The sequence below is a fragment of the Heptranchias perlo genome, chromosome X (genome assembly GCF_035084215.1).
Source record: "Heptranchias perlo isolate sHepPer1 chromosome X, sHepPer1.hap1, whole genome shotgun sequence".
Lineage (NCBI taxonomy): Eukaryota > Metazoa > Chordata > Chondrichthyes > Hexanchiformes > Hexanchidae > Heptranchias > Heptranchias perlo.
This window is the reverse complement of record NC_090370.1, coordinates 15,676,976-15,697,342: the sequence shown is the minus strand read 5'-3', so window position 1 is coordinate 15,697,342 and position 20,367 is coordinate 15,676,976. Positions and strand designations below refer to the sequence as shown.

The 20,367-nt window shown below is 43.6% G+C and overlaps 1 protein-coding gene across 5 annotated transcripts in view; it reads left to right on the top strand.

Annotated features, from left to right (window-relative positions):
• The window catches only part of smarcc2 (SWI/SNF related, matrix associated, actin dependent regulator of chromatin, subfamily c, member 2), a 341,362-nt gene that overhangs the window by 245,190 nt on the left and 75,805 nt on the right, over nucleotides 1-20,367 (top strand). For all 5 annotated transcript variants that reach the window (XM_067976774.1, XM_067976775.1, XM_067976773.1 and 2 more), the window contains exons 25-26: nucleotides 11,805-11,939; nucleotides 12,076-12,415. In XM_067976774.1, coding sequence (XP_067832875.1) covers nucleotides 11,805-11,939; nucleotides 12,076-12,415 — 475 coding nt within the window. The remainder of the gene's footprint in view (nucleotides 1-11,804; nucleotides 11,940-12,075; nucleotides 12,416-20,367) is intronic.

Below are 20,367 nucleotides of genomic sequence, written 5' to 3'. Positions count from 1 at the left end.
TGTAGTTACACTGAGTCCATCATCTGTTTATACTGTAGTTACACTGAGTCCATGATCTGTTTATACTGTAGTTACACTGAGTCCATCATCTGTTTGTACTGCAGTTACACTGAGTCCATCATCTGTTTATACTGTAGTTACACTGAGTCCATCATCTGTTTATACTGTAGTTACACTGAGTCCATCATCTGTTTATACTGTAGTTACACTGAGTCCATCATCTGTTTATACTGTAGTTACACTGAGTCCATCATCTGTTTATACTGTAGTTACACTGAGTCCATCATCTGTTTATACTGTAGTTACACTGAGTCCATCATCTGTTTATACTGTAGTTACACTGAGTCCATGATCTGTTTACACTGTAGTTACACTGAGTCCATGATCTGTTTATACTGTAGTTACACTGAGTCCATCATCTGTTTATACTGTAGTTACACTGAGTCCATCTTCTGTTTATACTGTAGTTACACTGAGTCCATCTTCTGTTTGTACTGTAGTTACACTGAGTCCATCATCTGTTTATACTGTAGTTACACTGAGTCCATCATCTGTTTATACTGTAGTTACACTGAGTCCATCATCTGTTTGTACTGTAGTTACACTGAGTCCATCATCTGTTTATACTGTAGTTACACTGAGTCCATCATCTGTTTATACTGTAGTTACACTGAGTCCATCATCTGTTTATACTGTAGTTACACTGAGTCCATCATCTGTTTATACTGTAGTTACACTGAGTCCATGATCTGTTTATACTGCAGTTACACTGAGTCCATGATCTGTTTATACTGTAGTTACACTGAGTCCATCATCTGTTTATACTGTAGTTACACTGGGTCCATGATCTGTTTATACTGTAGTTACACTGAGTCCATCATCTGTTTATACTGTAGTTACACTGAGTCCATCATCTGTTTATACTGTAGTTACACTGAGTCCATCATCTGTTTATACTGTAGTTACACTGAGTCCATCATCTGTTTATACTGCAGTTACACTGAGTCCATGATCTGTTTATACTGTAGTTACACTGAGTCCATGATCTGTTTATACTGTAGTTACACTGAGTCCATCATCTGTTTATACTGTAGTTACACTGAGTCCATGATCTGTTTATACTGTAGTTACACTGAGTCCATCATCTGTTTATACTGTAGTTACACTTAGTCCATGATCTGTTTATACTGTAGTTACACTGGGTCCATGATCTGTTTATACTGTAGTTACACTGAGTCCATGATCTGTTTATACTGTAGTTACACTGAGTCCATCATCTGTTTATACTGTAGTTACACTGGGTCCATCATCTGTTTATACTGTAGTTACACTGAGTCCATCATCTGTTTATACTGTAGTTACACTGAGTCCATGATCTGTTTATACTGTAGTTACACTGAGTCCATCATCTGTTTATACTGTAGTTACACTGAGTCCATCATCTCTTTATACTGTAGTTACACTGAGTCCATGATCTGTTTATACTGTAGTTACACTGAGTCCATCATCTGTTTATACTGCAGTTACACTGAGTCCATGATCTGTTTATACTGTAGTTACACTGAGTCCATCATCTGTTTATACTGTAGTTACACTGAGTCCATCATCTGTTTATACTGTAGTTACACTGAGTCCATCATCTGTTTATACTGTAGTTACACTGAGTCCATCATCTGTTTATACTGTAGTTACACTGAGTCCATGATCTGTTTATACTGTAGTTACACTGAGTCCATGATCTGTTTATACTGTAGTTACACTGAGTCCATCATCTGTTTATACTGTAGTTACACTGGGTCCATCATCTGTTTATACTGTAGTTACACTGAGTCCATCATCTGTTTACACTGTAGTTACACTGGGTCCATCATCTGTTTATACTGTAGTTACACTGAGTCCATCATCTGTTTATACTGTAGTTACACTGAGTCCATGATCTGTTTATACTGTAGTTACACTGAGTCCATCATCTGTTTACACTGTAGTTACACTGGGTCCATCATCTGTTTATACTGTAGTTACACTGAGTCCATCATCTGTTTATACTGTAGTTACACTGAGTCCATGATCTGTTTATACTGTAGTTACACTGAGTCCATCATCTGTTTATACTGTAGTTACACTGGGTCCATGATCTGTTTATACTGTAGTTACACTGAGTCCATCATCTGTTTATACTGCAGTTACACTGAGTCCATGATCTGTTTATACTGTAGTTACACTGAGTCCATCATCTGTTTATACTGTAGTTACACTGAGTCCATCATCTGTTTATACTGTAGTTACACTGAGTCCATCATCTGTTTATACTGTAGTTACACTGAGTCCATCATCTGTTTATACTGTAGTTACACTGAGTCCATGATCTGTTTATACTGCAGTTACACTGAGTCCATCATCTGTTTATACTGTAGTTACACTGAGTCCATCATCTGTTTATACTGTAGTTACACTGAGTCCATCATCTGTTTATACTGTAGTTACACTGAGTCCATGATCTGTTTATACTGTAGTTACACTGAGTCCATCATCTGTTTATACTGTAGTTACACTGAGTCCATCATCTGTTTATACTGTAGTTACACTGAGTCCATCATCTGTTTATACTGTAGTTACACTGAGTCCATCATCTGTTTATACTGTAGTTACACTGAGTCCATCATCTGTTTATACTGTAGTTACACTGAGTCCATGATCTGTTTATACTGTAGTTACACTGAGTCCATCATCTGTTTATACTGTAGTTACACTGACTCCATCATCTGTTTATACTGTAGTTACACTGAGTCCATCATCTGTTTATACTGTAGTTACACTGAGTCCATCATCTGTTTATACTGTAGTTACACTGAGTCCATCATCTGTTTATACTGTAGTTACACTGAGTCCATCATCTGTTTATACTGTAGTTACACTGAGTCCATCATCTGTTTATACTGTAGTTACACTGAGTCCATCATCTGTTTATACTGTAGTTACACTGAGTCCATCATCTGTTTATACTGTAGTTACACTGAGTCCATCATCTGTTTATACTGTAGTTACACTGAGTCCATCATCTGTTTATACTGTAGTTACACTGAGTCCATGATCTGTTTATACTGTAGTTACACTGAGTCCATCATCTGTTTATACTGTAGTTACACTGAGTCCATCATCTGTTTATACTGTAGTTACACTGAGTCCATGATCTGTTTATACTGTAGTTACACTGAGTCCATCATCTGTTTATACTGCAGTTACACTGAGTCCATCTTCTGTTTATACTGTAGTTACACTGAGTCCATGATCTGTTTATACTGTAGTTACACTGAGTCCATCATCTGTTTATACTGTAGTTACACTGAGTCCATCATCTGTTTATACTGTAGTTACACTGAGTCCATCATCTGTTTATACTGTAGTTACACTGAGTCCATGATCTGTTTACACTGTAGTTACACTGAGTCCATCATCTGTTTATACTGTAGTTACACTGAGTCCATCATCTGTTTATACTGTAGTTACACTGAGTCCATGATCTGTTTAAACTGTAGTTACACTGAGTCCATCATCTGTTTATACTGTAGTTACACTGAGTCCATCATCTGTTTATACTGTAGTAACACTGGGTCCATGATCTGTTTATACTGTAGTTACACTGAGTCCATGATCTGTTTATACTGTAGTTACACTGAGTCCATCATCTGTTTATACTGTAGTTACACTGAGTCCATCATCTGTTTATACTGTAGTTACACTTAGTCCATGATCTGTTTATTCTGTAGTTACACTTAGTCCATGATCTGTTTATACTGTCGTTGCACTGAGTCCATCATCTGTTTATACTGTAGTTGCACTGAGTCCATCATCTGTTTATACTGTAGTTACACTGAGTCCATGATCTGTTTATACTGTAGTTGCACTCAGTCCATGATCTGTTTATACTGTAGTTACACTGAGTCCATGATCTGTTTATACTGTAGTTACACTGAGTCCATCATCTGTTTATACTGTAGTTACACTGGGTCCATCATCTGTTTATACTGTAGTTACACTGGGTCCATCATCTGTTTATACTGTAGTTACACTGAGTCCATCATCTGTTTATACTGTAGTTACACTGAGTCCATCATCTGTTTATACTGTAGTTACACTGAGTCCATCATCTGTTTATACTGTCGTTACACTGAGTCCATCATCTGTTTATACTGTAGTTACACTGAGTCCATCATCTGTTTATACTGTAGTTACACTGAGTCCATCATCTGTTTATACTGCAGTTACACTGAGTCCATCATCTGTTTATACTGTAGTTACACTGAGTCCATCATCTGTTTATACTGTAGTTACACTGAGTCCATGATCTGTTTATACTGTAGTTACACTGAGTCCATCATCTGTTTATACTGTAGTTACACTGAGTCCATCATCTGTTTATACTGTAGTTACACTGAGTCCATGATCTGTTTATACTGTAGTTACACTGAGTCCATCATCTGTTTACACTGTAGTTACACTGGGTCCATCATCTGTTTATACTGTAGTTACACTGAGTCCATCATCTGTTTATACTGTAGTTACACTGAGTCCATGATCTGTTTATACTGTAGTTACACTGAGTCCATCATCTGTTTATACTGTAGTTACACTGGGTCCATGATCTGTTTATACTGTAGTTACACTGAGTCCATCATCTGTTTATACTGCAGTTACACTGAGTCCATGATCTGTTTATACTGTAGTTACACTGAGTCCATCATCTGTTTATACTGTAGTTACACTGAGTCCATCATCTGTTTATACTGTAGTTACACTGAGTCCATCATCTGTTTATACTGTAGTTACACTGAGTCCATCATCTGTTTATACTGTAGTTACACTGAGTCCATGATCTGTTTATACTGCAGTTACACTGAGTCCATCATCTGTTTATACTGTAGTTACACTGAGTCCATCATCTGTTTATACTGTAGTTACACTGAGTCCATCATCTGTTTATACTGTAGTTACACTGAGTCCATGATCTGTTTATACTGTAGTTACACTGAGTCCATCATCTGTTTATACTGTAGTTACACTGAGTCCATCATCTGTTTATACTGTAGTTACACTGAGTCCATCATCTGTTTATACTGTAGTTACACTGAGTCCATCATCTGTTTATACTGTAGTTACACTGAGTCCATCATCTGTTTATACTGTAGTTACACTGAGTCCATGATCTGTTTATACTGTAGTTACACTGAGTCCATCATCTGTTTATACTGTAGTTACACTGACTCCATCATCTGTTTATACTGTAGTTACACTGAGTCCATCATCTGTTTATACTGTAGTTACACTGAGTCCATCATCTGTTTATACTGTAGTTACACTGAGTCCATCATCTGTTTATACTGTAGTTACACTGAGTCCATCATCTGTTTATACTGTAGTTACACTGAGTCCATCATCTGTTTATACTGTAGTTACACTGAGTCCATCATCTGTTTATACTGTAGTTACACTGAGTCCATCATCTGTTTATACTGTAGTTACACTGAGTCCATCATCTGTTTATACTGTAGTTACACTGAGTCCATCATCTGTTTATACTGTAGTTACACTGAGTCCATGATCTGTTTATACTGTAGTTACACTGAGTCCATCATCTGTTTATACTGTAGTTACACTGAGTCCATCATCTGTTTATACTGTAGTTACACTGAGTCCATGATCTGTTTATACTGTAGTTACACTGAGTCCATCATCTGTTTATACTGCAGTTACACTGAGTCCATCTTCTGTTTATACTGTAGTTACACTGAGTCCATGATCTGTTTATACTGTAGTTACACTGAGTCCATCATCTGTTTATACTGTAGTTACACTGAGTCCATCATCTGTTTATACTGTAGTTACACTGAGTCCATCATCTGTTTATACTGTAGTTACACTGAGTCCATGATCTGTTTACACTGTAGTTACACTGAGTCCATCATCTGTTTATACTGTAGTTACACTGAGTCCATCATCTGTTTATACTGTAGTTACACTGAGTCCATGATCTGTTTACACTGTAGTTACACTGAGTCCATCATCTGTTTATACTGTAGTTACACTGAGTCCATCATCTGTTTATACTGTAGTAACACTGGGTCCATGATCTGTTTATACTGTAGTTACACTGAGTCCATGATCTGTTTATACTGTAGTTACACTGAGTCCATCATCTGTTTATACTGTAGTTACACTGAGTCCATCATCTGTTTATACTGTAGTTACACTTAGTCCATGATCTGTTTATTCTGTAGTTACACTTAGTCCATGATCTGTTTATACTGTCGTTGCACTGAGTCCATCATCTGTTTATACTGTAGTTGCACTGAGTCCATCATCTGTTTATACTGTAGTTACACTGAGTCCATGATCTGTTTATACTGTAGTTGCACTCAGTCCATGATCTGTTTATACTGTAGTTACACTGAGTCCATGATCTGTTTATACTGTAGTTACACTGAGTCCATCATCTGTTTATACTGTAGTTACACTGGGTCCATCATCTGTTTATACTGTAGTTACACTGGGTCCATCATCTGTTTATACTGTAGTTACACTGAGTCCATCATCTGTTTATACTGTAGTTACACTGAGTCCATCATCTGTTTATACTGTAGTTACACTGAGTCCATCATCTGTTTATACTGTCGTTACACTGAGTCCATCATCTGTTTATACTGTAGTTACACTGAGTCCATCATCTGTTTATACTGTAGTTACACTGAGTCCATCATCTGTTTATACTGCAGTTACACTGAGTCCATCATCTGTTTATACTGTAGTTACACTGAGTCCATCATCTGTTTATACTGTAGTTACACTGAGTCCATGATCTGTTTATACTGTCGTTACACTGAGTCCATCATCTGTTTATACTGTAGTTGCACTGAGTCCATCATCTGTTTATACTGTAGTTACACTGGGTCCATGATCTGTTTATACTGTAGTTACACTGAGTCCATGATCTGTTTATACTGTAGTTACACTGAGTCCATCATCTGTTTATACTGTAGTTACACTGAGTCCATGATCTGTTTATACTGTAGTTACACTGAGTCCATCATCTGTTTATACTGTAGTTACACTGAGTCCATCATCTGTTTATACTGTAGTTACACTGAGTCCATCATCTGTTTATACTGTAGTTACACTGAGTCCATGATCTGTTTACACTGTAGTTACACTGAGTCCATCATCTGTTTATACTGTAGTTACACTGAGTCCATCATCTGTTTATACTGTAGTTACACTGAGTCCATGATCTGTTTACACTGTAGTTACACTGAGTCCATCATCTGTTTATACTGTAGTTGCACTGAGTCCATCATCTGTTTATACTGTAGTAACACTGGGTCCATGATCTGTTTATACTGTAGTTACACTGAGTCCATGATCTGTTTATACTGTAGTTACACTGAGTCCATCATCTGTTTATACTGTAGTTACACTGAGTCCATGATCTGTTTATACTGTAGTTACACTGAGTCCATGATCTGTTTATACTGTCGTTGCACTGAGTCCATCATCTGTTTATACTGTAGTTGCACTGAGTCCATCATCTGTTTATACTGTAGTTACACTGAGTCCATGATCTGTTTATACTGTAGTTGCACTCAGTCCATGATCTGTTTATACTGTAGTTACACTGAGTCCATGATCTGTTTATACTGCAGTTACACTGAGTCCATGATCTGTTTATACTGTAGTTACACTGAGTCCATGATCTGTTTATACTGTAGTTGCACTGAGTCCATCATCTGTTTATACTGTAGTTACACTGAGTCCATCATCTGTTTATACTGTAGTTACACTGAGTCCATGATCTGTTTATACTGCAGTTACACTTAGTCCAGAATCTGTTCATACTGTAGTTACACTGAGTCCATGATCTGTTTATACTGAGATCAGTTATCATTTGACACACACAATTATCCCTCGATCTCTCTCCTGATCACACCCTGTCCCATTGCTCAGTGAGATGGATGTAATCAGGAGCGAGATCAAGGGGTTATCGTGTGTTATCAGGAGAGAAATCGAGGGGTTATAGTGTGTGTTAACTGAGACAGTGTGTGATCGAGAGAGAGATCGAGGGGTTATAGTGTGTGTTCAGTGGGACAGGGTGTGATCAGGAGAGAGATCGAGGGTGTTATAGTGTGTGTTCAGTGGGACAGGGTGTGATCAGGTGGGAGATCGAGGGGTTATAGTGTGTGTTAAATGGGACAGTGTGTGATCAGGAGAGTGATCGAGGGGTTATAGTGTGTGTTCAGTGGGACAGGATGTGATCAGGAGGGAGATCGAGGGGTTATAGTGTGTGTTAAATGGGACAGTGTGTGATCAGGAGAGAGATCGAGGGGTTATAGTGTGTGTTAAATGGGACAGGGTGTGATCAGGAGGGAGATTGAGGGGTTATAGTGTGTGTTCAGTGGGACAGTGTGTGATCAGGAGGGAGATCAAGGGGTTATAGTGTGTGTTAAATGGGACAGTGTGTGATCGGGAGAGTGATCGAAGGGTTATAGTGTGTGTTAAATGGGACAGTGTGTGATCAGGTGGGAGATCGAGGGGTTATAGTGTGTGTTCAGTGGGACAGTGTGTGATCAGGAGGGAGATCGAGGGGTTATCGTGTGTGTTAAATGGGACAGTGTGTGATCGGGAGAGAGATCGAGGAGTTATAGTGTGTGTTAAATGGGACAGTGTGTGACCCGGAGGGAGATCGAGGGGTTATAGTGTGTGTTAAATGGGACAGTGTGTGATCGGGAGAGTGATCGAGGGGTTATAGTGTGTGTTAAATGGGACAGTGTGTGATCGGGAGAGTGATCGAGGGGTTATAGTGTGTGTTAAATGGGACAGTGTGTGATCAGGTGGGAGATCGAGGGGTTATAGTGTGTGTTCAGTGGGACAGTGTGTGATCAGGAGGGAGATCGAGGGGTTATCGTGTGTGTTGAATGGGACAGTGTGTGATCGGGAGAGAGATCGAGGAGTTATAGTGTGTGTTAAATGGGACAGTGTGTGACCCGGAGGGAGATCGAGGGGTTATAGTGTGTGTTAAATGGGACAGTGTGTGATCGGGAGAGTGATCGAGGGGTTTTCGTGTGTGTTAAATGGGACAGGGTGTGATCGGGAGAGTGATCAAGGGGTTATAGTGTGTTTTAAATGGGACAGTGTGTGATCGGGAGAGTGATCGAGGGGTTTTGGTGTGTATTAAATATGACAATGGGACTGTGTTAATCAGGAAAACCATCTAGGAGTTACAGTAGATGAATCTGTGAATCTTTCAACGTGGTGCTTGTGTAGTTGCCTGTTTTAATGTCTCAATCATTCTCCGTGTCTTTGACAGTTGTCACGTTGCGGCACTTGGTGTCACTCTTTTTTATCAGAGACTGACGGTTGTGTCTTCAAGCTCCACTCCAAGATTGTAGCTTAAGATCTATTCTGACACTTCAGTACAGTACTGAGGCAGCGCTGCATTGTTGGAGGTGCCTTCCTTTGGATGAGACATCAGGCCACGATCCCCTCTGCTCGCTCAGTTGGACATGAAAGGCGCGTTGGCACTATTGGAAGAAGAGCATTTTGTTTAACTAATGTCCTGGCCAACATTCCTCACTCAGCCAACACCACCAGGAACAGCCATTTGTCATTCATTGCTGATTTTCCATCATGCTGCTTGCTGATAAGGAGTTGGCTAGACTCCATCTGTTGTACTGTGTACAATTCTGAGCACCTAACCATACAAAGGATATTATTAACTTAGAGAGGGAACAGACTGGACAACAAACATGATTCCAGGCATCAGGAATTTCAATTCTGAGGAAACAGTAAGGCAGTTATTTGGAAAGGAGGAGACTTTGAGATAAGCTCACTTTTGTTTTCAAGATAATGAAGTTGACCCAGGCAAATTGTTCCCTGTAGTGAGGGTTCAAATCCCAGTTACAAACAAGAAGGGAAGTCAGCAAAACTTTTCCACCCAAATGTTAATTGAGTTGTCGAGTTACCAGAGAGGAGGATTGAAGTTGACAGTATAAATAGGGTCAAGAGACAGTTGGATGTGTTTGTGGAGAGAGAAGGGTTGTGGGATATGGTGAGGAACTGATGCTCTTGTGAATGGACAGGTATTCCATCTGCCTGATCTCTAAATATGTTTTACATTCTCAGATTTTATTTTGAAAAATGTTGCTCAAATTTATTTGAAGATAATTGTGTTCTCTGCAGATTGTAGGAGTACAGCGTAGCTTGATAGGTTCTGGAGAAACGATGTGCACATTCACAAAATGTTGTAATGATATTGGCGATGTCTACTCCCACATCCTTTAAAGCCCTGGAGCTGTGCCATTGTATACTTGTTTGTGCCCAGCTAAAAGGTTGTGGTCTCTGCTACGTTCATTGAAGAACTGGGAAAAGCCTCTAGTTTTTCCTCAGGTGTGGATTCAATTACATAGTCCTTGTAGTATTACAAGTGTATTCTGTTTCCAACTGGCCAGTCTGTATTTTTCATAAGATCACCAAATGGGCTTTAGTGAAGGCCATTTGATCTCATCCTTCCAAAATACCAACCCTGCATGTTCCCCTTACAGCAAGCAGCCAGCCATTTCTTAAATGAGTCCTGTACATGATCTCAACCAAGCTAGGTAACCTATCTCTGCTCGTTTACCGAACACCATCTATGCAAGTGCAAAGTCATGTGTAACTGCAATTTCAATGTTGATGACCTTGCTGGTCACCCTGGTAGCATGATTTGACCCGCTGATGGTGAGCACCACATATCATGTTTACAGTTGAAAATGGGAACTGAATCAACTGAAAATTCGCCTCCCATTTTTTGTTGTAAATGAGGTGCATTTATCCATTTTCTAGTTGCCTCTTGAAGTAGGAAAGCTACCTGAAGACTTGGCCTCAGGCCTGGGACAATTCATAAGTGCATGGAGTCAGGTATGAGACATGCAAACACAGACACCGCAGCAGAATTTTGCCTGCTTTTATTTCTACCATTAGAAATTTAAACCTGAAATAGCAAAATAATGCATATTTATACAGTCACACCCATCAACCAACCGAAGAAACAAACTGACCGTCCTGTCTTGGTTCTACTCAAATTAAGAGCTCGGTTTGAAATAGTGTCCTCCAATCAATCATGCGTTCCATCACAACAACAACAACAACTTGCATTTATATAGTGCCTTTAACATCGTGAAACATCCCAAGGCGCTTCACAGGAGCTATTTCAAACAAAATTTGACCCCGAGCCACATAAGGAGATATTAGGACAGGTGACCAAAAGCGTGGTCAAAGAGGTAGGTTTTAAGCAGGGTCTTAAAGGAGGAGAAAGAGGTAGAGAGACGGAGAGGTTTAGGGAGGGAATTCCAGAGCTTGGGGCCTAGGCAGCTGAAGGTATGGCCGTCAATGGTGGAGCGATGAAAATCGGGGATGTGCAAGGGGTTAGAATTGGAGGAGCGCAGAGATCTCAGAGGGTTGTAGGGCTGGAGGAGGTTACAGAGATAGGGAGAGGTGAGGACATGGAGGGATTTGAACACAAGGATGAGAATTTTAAAATTGAGGTATTGCCAGAAGGGGAGTCAATGTAGGTCAGCGAGCACAGGGGGTGATGATTTTTTTAATTGTTATCAGGATGTGGGAATCGCTGGCCAGGCAACATTTATTGCCCGTCCCGAGTTGCCCTGAGAAGTTGGTGGTGGGCCTTCTTGAACCGCTGCAGTTCTGCTGGTGATGGTGCTCTTACTATGGTGTTGGGCAGGGAAGTATCTTGTAACTAAATTCTTCTTCTTTTACAGCATCTTGCTGCAGTAGAGGAGCGAAAAATCAAATCATTGGTGGCACTGCTTGTCGAAACGCAGATGAAGAAACTTGAAATCAAGCTCCGTCATTTTGAAGAACTTGAGACCATTATGGACAGAGAGAGAGAGGCAGTAAGTAGCTGTGCTGTAGGGTTCCCGCTACCTGTAACACAGCAGTAATTAAGAGAGGTTCTTTACCACACGTCAGTTGGATGTGTGTTCAGCATTTACCCTGATCACTTCTTTCACTGTATTTTAAACATAACAGTTGGAGTACCAGAGACAACAGCTTCTCTCGGACAGACAGGCCTTCCACATGGAGCAGCTGAAGTATGCCGAGATGAGAGCACGGCAACAGCACTTTCAACAAATGCATCAACAGCAGCAACAGCAGCATCAACTCCCGTCCGGTCCGCAGGCCACCCAGCAGCCAGCCATCATTCCTGCATCTGTGCAGCCAATGCCACCTACTGCAGTTCAACAGGGGTCTGTGAACCAGGGTTCAGGAGATTCCATAGCACAATCCATTCCACAACAGCAGCAGACGCCACCAACGCAGCAGCCACAGCAGCAGCAGCAACAGGCTCAACCTCCAGTTCTGCCTCATGGTAAGTGTCACATGCCTGTCCCCTCGAAGATATTCTTTCCCAGGGACGGAGTTACGGTCCAAGGATTCGGGGAGAGTTCGAAGTCGCGATTCAGCAGACTTGAACGGTGTCCCAGTCACTGATTAGACAGGACTCTTGTACAGTGTCCCAGTCACTGATTAGACAGGACTCTTGTACACTGTCCCAGTCACTGATTAGACAGGACTCTTGTACAGTGTCCCAGTCACTGATTAGACAGGACTCTTGTACACTGTCCCAGTCACTGATTAGACAGGACTCTTGTACAGTGTCCCAGTCACTGATTAGACAGGACCCTTGTACACTGTCCCAGTCACTGATCAGACAGGACTCTTGTACACTGTCCCAGTCACTGATTAGACAGGACTCTTGTACAGTGTCCCAGTCACTGATTAGACAGGACTCTTGTACAGTGTCCCAGTCACTGATTAGACAGGACTCTTGTACAGTGTCCCAGTCACTGATTAGACAGGACTCTTGTACAGTGTCCCAGTCATTGATCAGACAGGACTCTTGTACAGTGTCCCAGTCACTGATTAGACAGGACTCTTGTACAGTGTCCCAGTCACTGATTGGACAGGACTCTTGCACAGTGTCCCAGTCACTGATTGGACAGGACTCTTGTACACTGTCCCAGTCACTGATCAGACAGGACCCTTGTACACTGTCCCAGTCACTGATTAGACAGGACTCTTGTACAGTGTCCCAGTCACTGATTAGACAGGACTCTTGTACAGTGTCCCAGTCACTGATTAGACAGGACTCTTGTGCACTGTCCCAGTCACTGATGAGACAGGACTCTTGTACAGTGTCCCAGTCACTGATCAGACAGGACTCTTGTACAGTGTCCCAGTCACTGATTAGACAGGACTCTTGCACAGTGTCCCAGTCACTGATTAGACAGGACTCTTGTACACTGTCCCAGTCACTGATTAGACAGGACTCTTGTACAGTGTCCCAGTCATTGATTAGACAGGACTCTTGTACAGTGTCCCAGTCACTGATTAGACAGGACCCTGTCCCAGTCACTGATCAGACAGGACTCTTGTGCACTGTCCCAGTCACTGATTAGACAGGACTCTTGTACACTGTCCCAGTCACTGATTAGACAGGACTGTTGCACAGTGTCCCAGTCACTGATTAGACAGGACTCTTGCACAGTGTCCCAGTCACTGATGAGACAGGACTCTTGTACACTGTCCCAGTCACTGATTAGACAGGACCCTTGTACAGTGTCCCAGTCACTGATTAGACAGGACCCTTGTACAGTGTCCCAGTCACTGATTAGACAGGACTCTTGTACACTGTCCCAGTCACTGATTAGACAGGACTCTTGCACAGTGTCCCAGTCACTGATTAGACAGGACTCTTGTACACTGTCCCAGTCACTGATGAGACAGGACTCTTGTACACTGTCCCAGTCACTGATTGGACAGGACTCTTGTGCACTGTCCCAGTCACTGATTAGACAGGACTCTTGTACAGTGTCCCAGTCACTGATTAGACAGGACTCTTGTACACTGTCCCAGTCACTGATTAGACAGGACTCTTGTACACTGTCCCAGTCACTGATTGGACAGGACTCTTGGACACTGTCCCAGTCACTGATTAGACAGGACTCTTGCACACTGTCCCAGTCACTGATTGGACAGGACTCTTGTACACTGTCCCAGTCACTGATTGGACAGGACTCTTGTACACTGTCCCAGTCACTGATTAGACAGGACTCTTGTACACTGTCCCAGTCACTGATTGGACAGGACTCTTATACACTGTCCCAGTCACTGATTGGACAGGACTCTTGTGCAGTGTCCCAGTCACTGATTAGACAGGACTCTTGCACAGTGTCCCAGTCACTGATTAGACAGGACTCTTGTACAGTGTCCCAGTCACTGATGAGACAGGACTCTTGCACAGTGTCCCAGTCACTGGTAAGACAGGACTCTTGCACAGTGTCCCAGTCACTGATTAGACAGGACTCTTGCACACTGTCCCAGTCACTGATTAGACAGGACTCTTGTACAGTGTCCCAGTCACTGATTAGACAGGACTCTTGTACAGTGTCCCAGTCACTGATTAGACAGGACTCTTGTACACTGTCCCAGTCACTGATTAGACAGGACTCTTGTACACTGTCCCAGTCACTGATTGGACAGGACTCTTGTGCACTGTCCCAGTCACTGATTAGACAGGACTCTTGTACAGTGTCCCAGTCACTGATTAGACAGGACTCTTGTACACTGTCCCAGTCACTGATTAGACAGGACTCTTGTACACTGTCCCAGTCACTGATTGGACAGGACTCTTGGACACTGTCCCAGTCACTGATTAGACAGGACTCTTGCACACTGTCCCAGTCACTGATTGGACAGGACTCTTGTACACTGTCCCAGTCACTGATTGGACAGGACTCTTGTACACTGTCCCAGTCACTGATTAGACAGGACTCTTGTACACTGTCCCAGTCACTGATTGGACAGGACTCTTGTACACTGTCCCAGTCACTGATTGGACAGGACTCTTGTGCAGTGTCCCAGTCACTGATTAGACAGGACTCTTGCACAGTGTCCCAGTCACTGATGAGACAGGACTCTTGCACAGTGTCCCAGTCACTGGTAAGACAGGACTCTTGCACAGTGTCCCAGTCACTGGTTGGACAGGACTCTTGTACACTGTCCCAGTCACTGGTTAGACAGGACTCTTGTACACTGTCCCAGTCACTGATGAGACAGGACTCTTGCACAGTGTCCCAGTCACTGATTAGACAGGACTCTTGTACACTGTCCCAGTCACTGATGAGACAGGACTCTTGTACACTGTCCCAGTCACTGATTGGACAGGACTCTTGTACACTGTCCCAGTCACTGATTAGACAGGACTCTTGTACAGTGTCCCAGTCACAGATTAGACAGGACTCTTGCACAGTGTCCCAGTCACTGATTAGACAGGACTCTTGTACACTGTCCCAGTCACTGATTGGACAGGACTCTTGCACAGTGTCCCAGTCACTGATTAGACAGGACTCTTGTACACTGTCCCAGTCACTGATTAGACAGGACTCTTGCACAGTGTCCCAGTCACTGATTAGACAGGACTCTTGTACACTGTCCCAGTCACTGATTAGACAGGACTCTTGTACAGTGTCCCAGTCACTGATTAGACAGGGCTCTTGTACAGTGTCCCAGTCACTGATTAGACAGGGCTCTTGTACACTGCCCCAGTCACTGATTAGACAGGGCTCTTGTACACTGTCCCAGTCACTGATTAGACAGGACTCTTGTACACTGTCCCAGTCACTGATTAGACAGGACTCTTGTACAGTGTCCCAGTCACTGATTCGACAGGACTCTTGTACAGTGTCCCAGTCACTGATTAGACAGGACTCTTGTACAGTGTCCCAGTCACTGATTAGACAGGACTCTTGTACAGTATCCCAGTCACAGATTCGACAGGACTCTTGTACACTGTCCCAGTCACTGATGAGACAGGACTCTTGTACACTGTCCCAGTCACTGATTGGACAGGACTCTTGTACACTGTCCCAGTCACTGATTGGACAGGACTCTTGCACAGTGTCCCAGTCACTGATTAGACAGGACTCTTGTACAGTGTCCCAGTCACTGATGAGACAGGACTCTTGCACAGTGTCCCAGTCACTGATTAGACAGGACTCTTGTACACTGTCCCAGTCACTGATTAGACAGGACTCTTGTACAGTGTCCCAGTCACTGATTAGACAGGACTCTTGTACAGTGTCCCAGTCACTGATTAGACAGGACTCTTGTACACTGTCCCAGTCACAGATTAGACAGGACTCTTGTACACTGTCCCAGTCACTGATTAGACAGGACTCTTGTGCACTGTCCCAGTCACTGATTAGACAGGACTCTTGTACAGTGTCCCAGTCACTGATTAGACAGGACTCTTGTACAGTGTCCCAGTCACTGATTATACAGGACTCTTGTACAGTGTCCCAGTCACTGATTAGACAGGACTCTTGTACAGTGTCCCAGTCACAGATTAGACAGGACTCTTGTACACTGTCCCAGTCACTGATTAGACAGGACTCTTGTACACTGTCCCAGTCACTGATCAGACAGGACTCTTGCACAGTGTCCCAGTCACTGATTGGACAGGACTCTTGTACACTGTCCCAGTCACTGATTAGACAGGACTCTTGTACAGTGTCCCAGTCACTGATTAGACAGGACTCTTGTACAGTGTCCCAGTCACTGATTAGACAGGACTCTTGTACACTGTCCCAGTCACTGATTAGACAGGACTCTTGCACAGTGTCCCAGTCACTGATTAGACAGGACTCTTGTACACTGTCCCAGTCACTGATTGGACAGGACTCTTGCACAGTGTCCCAGTCACTGATTAGACAGGACTCTTGTACACTGTCCCAGTCACTGATTAGACAGGACCCTTGTACAGTGTCCCAGTCACTGATTAGACAGGACTCTTGTACAGTGTCCCAGTCACTGATTGGACAGGACTCTTGTACAGTGTCCCAGTCACTGATTAGACAGGACTCTTGTACAGTGTCCCAGTCACTGATTAGACAGGACTCTTGTACAGTGTCCCAGTCACTGATTAGACAGGACTCTTGTACAGTGTCCCAGTCACAGATTAGACAGGACTCTTGTACACTGTCCCAGTCACTGATCAGACAGGACTCTTGTACAGTGTCCTAGTCACTGATCAGACAGGACTCTTGTACAGTGTCCCAGTCACTGATTAGACAGGACTCTTGTACAGTGTCCCAGTCACTGATTGGACAGGACTCTTGTACAGTGTCCCAGTCACAGATTAGACAGGACTCTTGTACAGTGTCCCAGTCACTGATTAGACAGGACTCTTGTACACTGTCCCAGTCACTGATCAGACAGGACTCTTGCACAGTGTCCCAGTCACTGATCAGACAGGACTCTTGTACACTGTCCCACTCACTGATTAGACAGGACTCTTGCACAGTGTCCCAGTCACTGATTAGACAGGACTCTTGTACACTGTCCCAGTCACTGATTAGACAGGACTCTTGTACAGTGTCCCAGTCACTGATTAGACAGGACTCTTGTACACTGTCCCAGTCACTGATTAGACAGGACCCTTGTACAGTGTCCCAGTCACTGATTAGACAGGACTCTTGTACACTGTCCCAGTAACTGATGAGACAGGACTCTTGGACAGTGTCCCAGTCACTGATTAGACAGGACTCTTGTACAGTGTCCCAGTCACTGATCAGACAGGACTCTTGTACAGTGTCCCAGTCACTGATTGGACAGGACTCTTGTACATTGTCCCAGTCACTGATTGGACAGGACTCTTGTACAGTGTCCCAGTCACTGATTGGACAGGACTCTTGTACAGTGTCCCAGTCACTGATTAGACAGGACTCTTGTACAGTGTCCCAGTCACTGATTGGACAGGATTCTTGCACAGTGTCCCAGTCACTGATTAGACAGGACTCTTGTACACTGTCCCAGTCACTGATTAGACAGGACTCTTGTACAGTGTCCCAGTCACTGATCAGACAGGACTCTTGTACAGTGTCCCAGTCACTGATGAGACAGGACTCTTGTACACTGTCCCAGTCACAGATTGGACAGGACTCTTGTACACTGTCCCAGTCACAGATTAGACAGGACTCTTGTACACTGTCCCAGTCACTGATCAGACAGGACTCTTGTACACTGTCCCACTCACTGATTAGACAGGACTCTTGCACAGTGTCCCAGTCACTGATTGGACAGGACTCTTGTACACTGTCCCAGTCACTGATTAGACAGGACTCTTGTACAGTGTCCCAGTCACTGATTGGACAGGACTCTTGTACAGTGTCCCAGTCACTGATTAGACAGGACTCTTGTACAGTGTCCCAGTCACTGATTAGACAGGACTCTTGTACACTGTCCCAGTCACAGATTAGACAGGACTCTTGTACACTGTCCCAGTCACTGATTAGACAGGACTCTTGTACACTGTCCCAGTCACTGATTAGACAGGACTCTTGTACAGTGTCCCAGTCACTGATTAGACAGGACTCTTGTACAGTGTCCCAGTCACTGATTGGACAGGACTCTTGTACACTGTCCCAGTCACTGATTGGACAGGACTCTTGCACAGTGTCCCAGTCACTGATTAGACAGGACTCTTGTACACTGTCCCAGTCACTGATTAGACAGGACTCTTGCACAGTGTCCCAGTCACTGATTAGACAGGACTCTTGTACACTGTCCCAGTCACTGATTAGACAGGGCTCTTGTACAGTGTCCCAGTCACTGATTAGACAGGGCTCTTGTACAGTGTCCCAGTCACTGATTGGACAGGGCTCTTGTACACTGCCCCATTCACTGATTAGACAGGGCTCTTGTACACTGTCCCAGTCACTGATTAGACAGGACTCTTGTACAGTGTCCCAGTCACTGATTAGACAGGACTCTTGTACAGTGTCCCAGTCACTGATTGGACAGGATTCTTGCACAGTGTCCCAGTCACTGATTAGACAGGACTCTTGTACACTGTCCCAGTCACTGATTAGACAGGACTCTTGTACAGTGTCCCAGTCACTGATCAGACAAGATTCTTGTACAGTGTCCCAGTCACTGATGAGACAGGACTCTTGTACACTGTCCCAGTCACAGATTGGACAGGACTCTTGTACACTGTCCCAGTCACAGATTAGACAGGACTCTTGTACACTGTCCCAGTCACTGATTAGACAGGACTCTTGTGCACTGTCCCAGTCACTGATTAGACAGGACTCTTGTACAGTGTCCCAGTCACTGATTAGACAGGACTCTTGTACAGTGTCCCAGTCACTGATTAGAAAGGACTCTTGTACAGTGTCCCAGTCACAGATTAGACAGGACTCTTGTACACTGTCCCAGTCACTGATTAGACAGGACTCTTGTACAGTGTCCCAGTCACTGATCAGACAGGACTCTTGTACAGTGTCCCAGTCACTGATTAGACAGGACTCTTGTACAGTGTCCCAGTCACTGATTGGACAGGACTCTTGTACAGTGTCCCAGTCACAGATTAGACAGGACTCTTGTACAGTGTCCCAGTCACTGATTAGACAGGACTCTTGTACACTGTCCCAGTCACTGATCAGACAGGACTCTTGCACAGTGTCCCAGTCACTGATCAGACAGGACTCTTGTACACTGTCCCACTCACTGATTAGACAGGACTCTTGCACAGTGTCCCAGTCACTGATTAGACAGGACTCTTGTACACTGTCCCAGTCACTGATTAGACAGGACTCTTGTACAGTGTCCCAGTCACTGATTAGACAGGACTCTTGTACACTGTCCCAGTCACTGATTAGACAGGACCCTTGTACAGTGTCCCAGTCACTGATTAGACAGGACTCTTGTACACTGTCCCAGTAACTAATGAGACAGGACTCTTGTACAGTGTCCCAGTCACTGATTAGACAGGACTCTTGTACAGTGTCCCAGTCACTGATCAGACAGGACTCTTGTACAGTGTCCCAGTCACTGATTGGACAGGACTCTTGTACATTGTCCCAGTCACTGATTGGACAGGACTCTTGTACAGTGTCCCAGTCACTGATTAGACAGGACTCTTGTACACTGTCCCAGTCACTGATTGGACAGGACTCTTGTACACTGTCCCAGTCACTGATTGGACAGGACTCTTGTACACTGTCCCAGTCACAGATTGGACAGGACTCTTGTACACTGTCCCAGTCACAGATTAGACAGGACTCTTGTACACTGTCCCAGTCACTGATTAGACAGGACTCTTGTACACTGTCCCAGTCACTGATTAGACAGGACTCTTGTCCAGTGTCCCAGTCACTGATTAGACAGGACTCTTGTACACTGTCCCAGTCACTGATTAGACAGGACTCTTGTACACTGTCCCAGTCACTGATTGGACAGGACTCTTGTACACTGTCC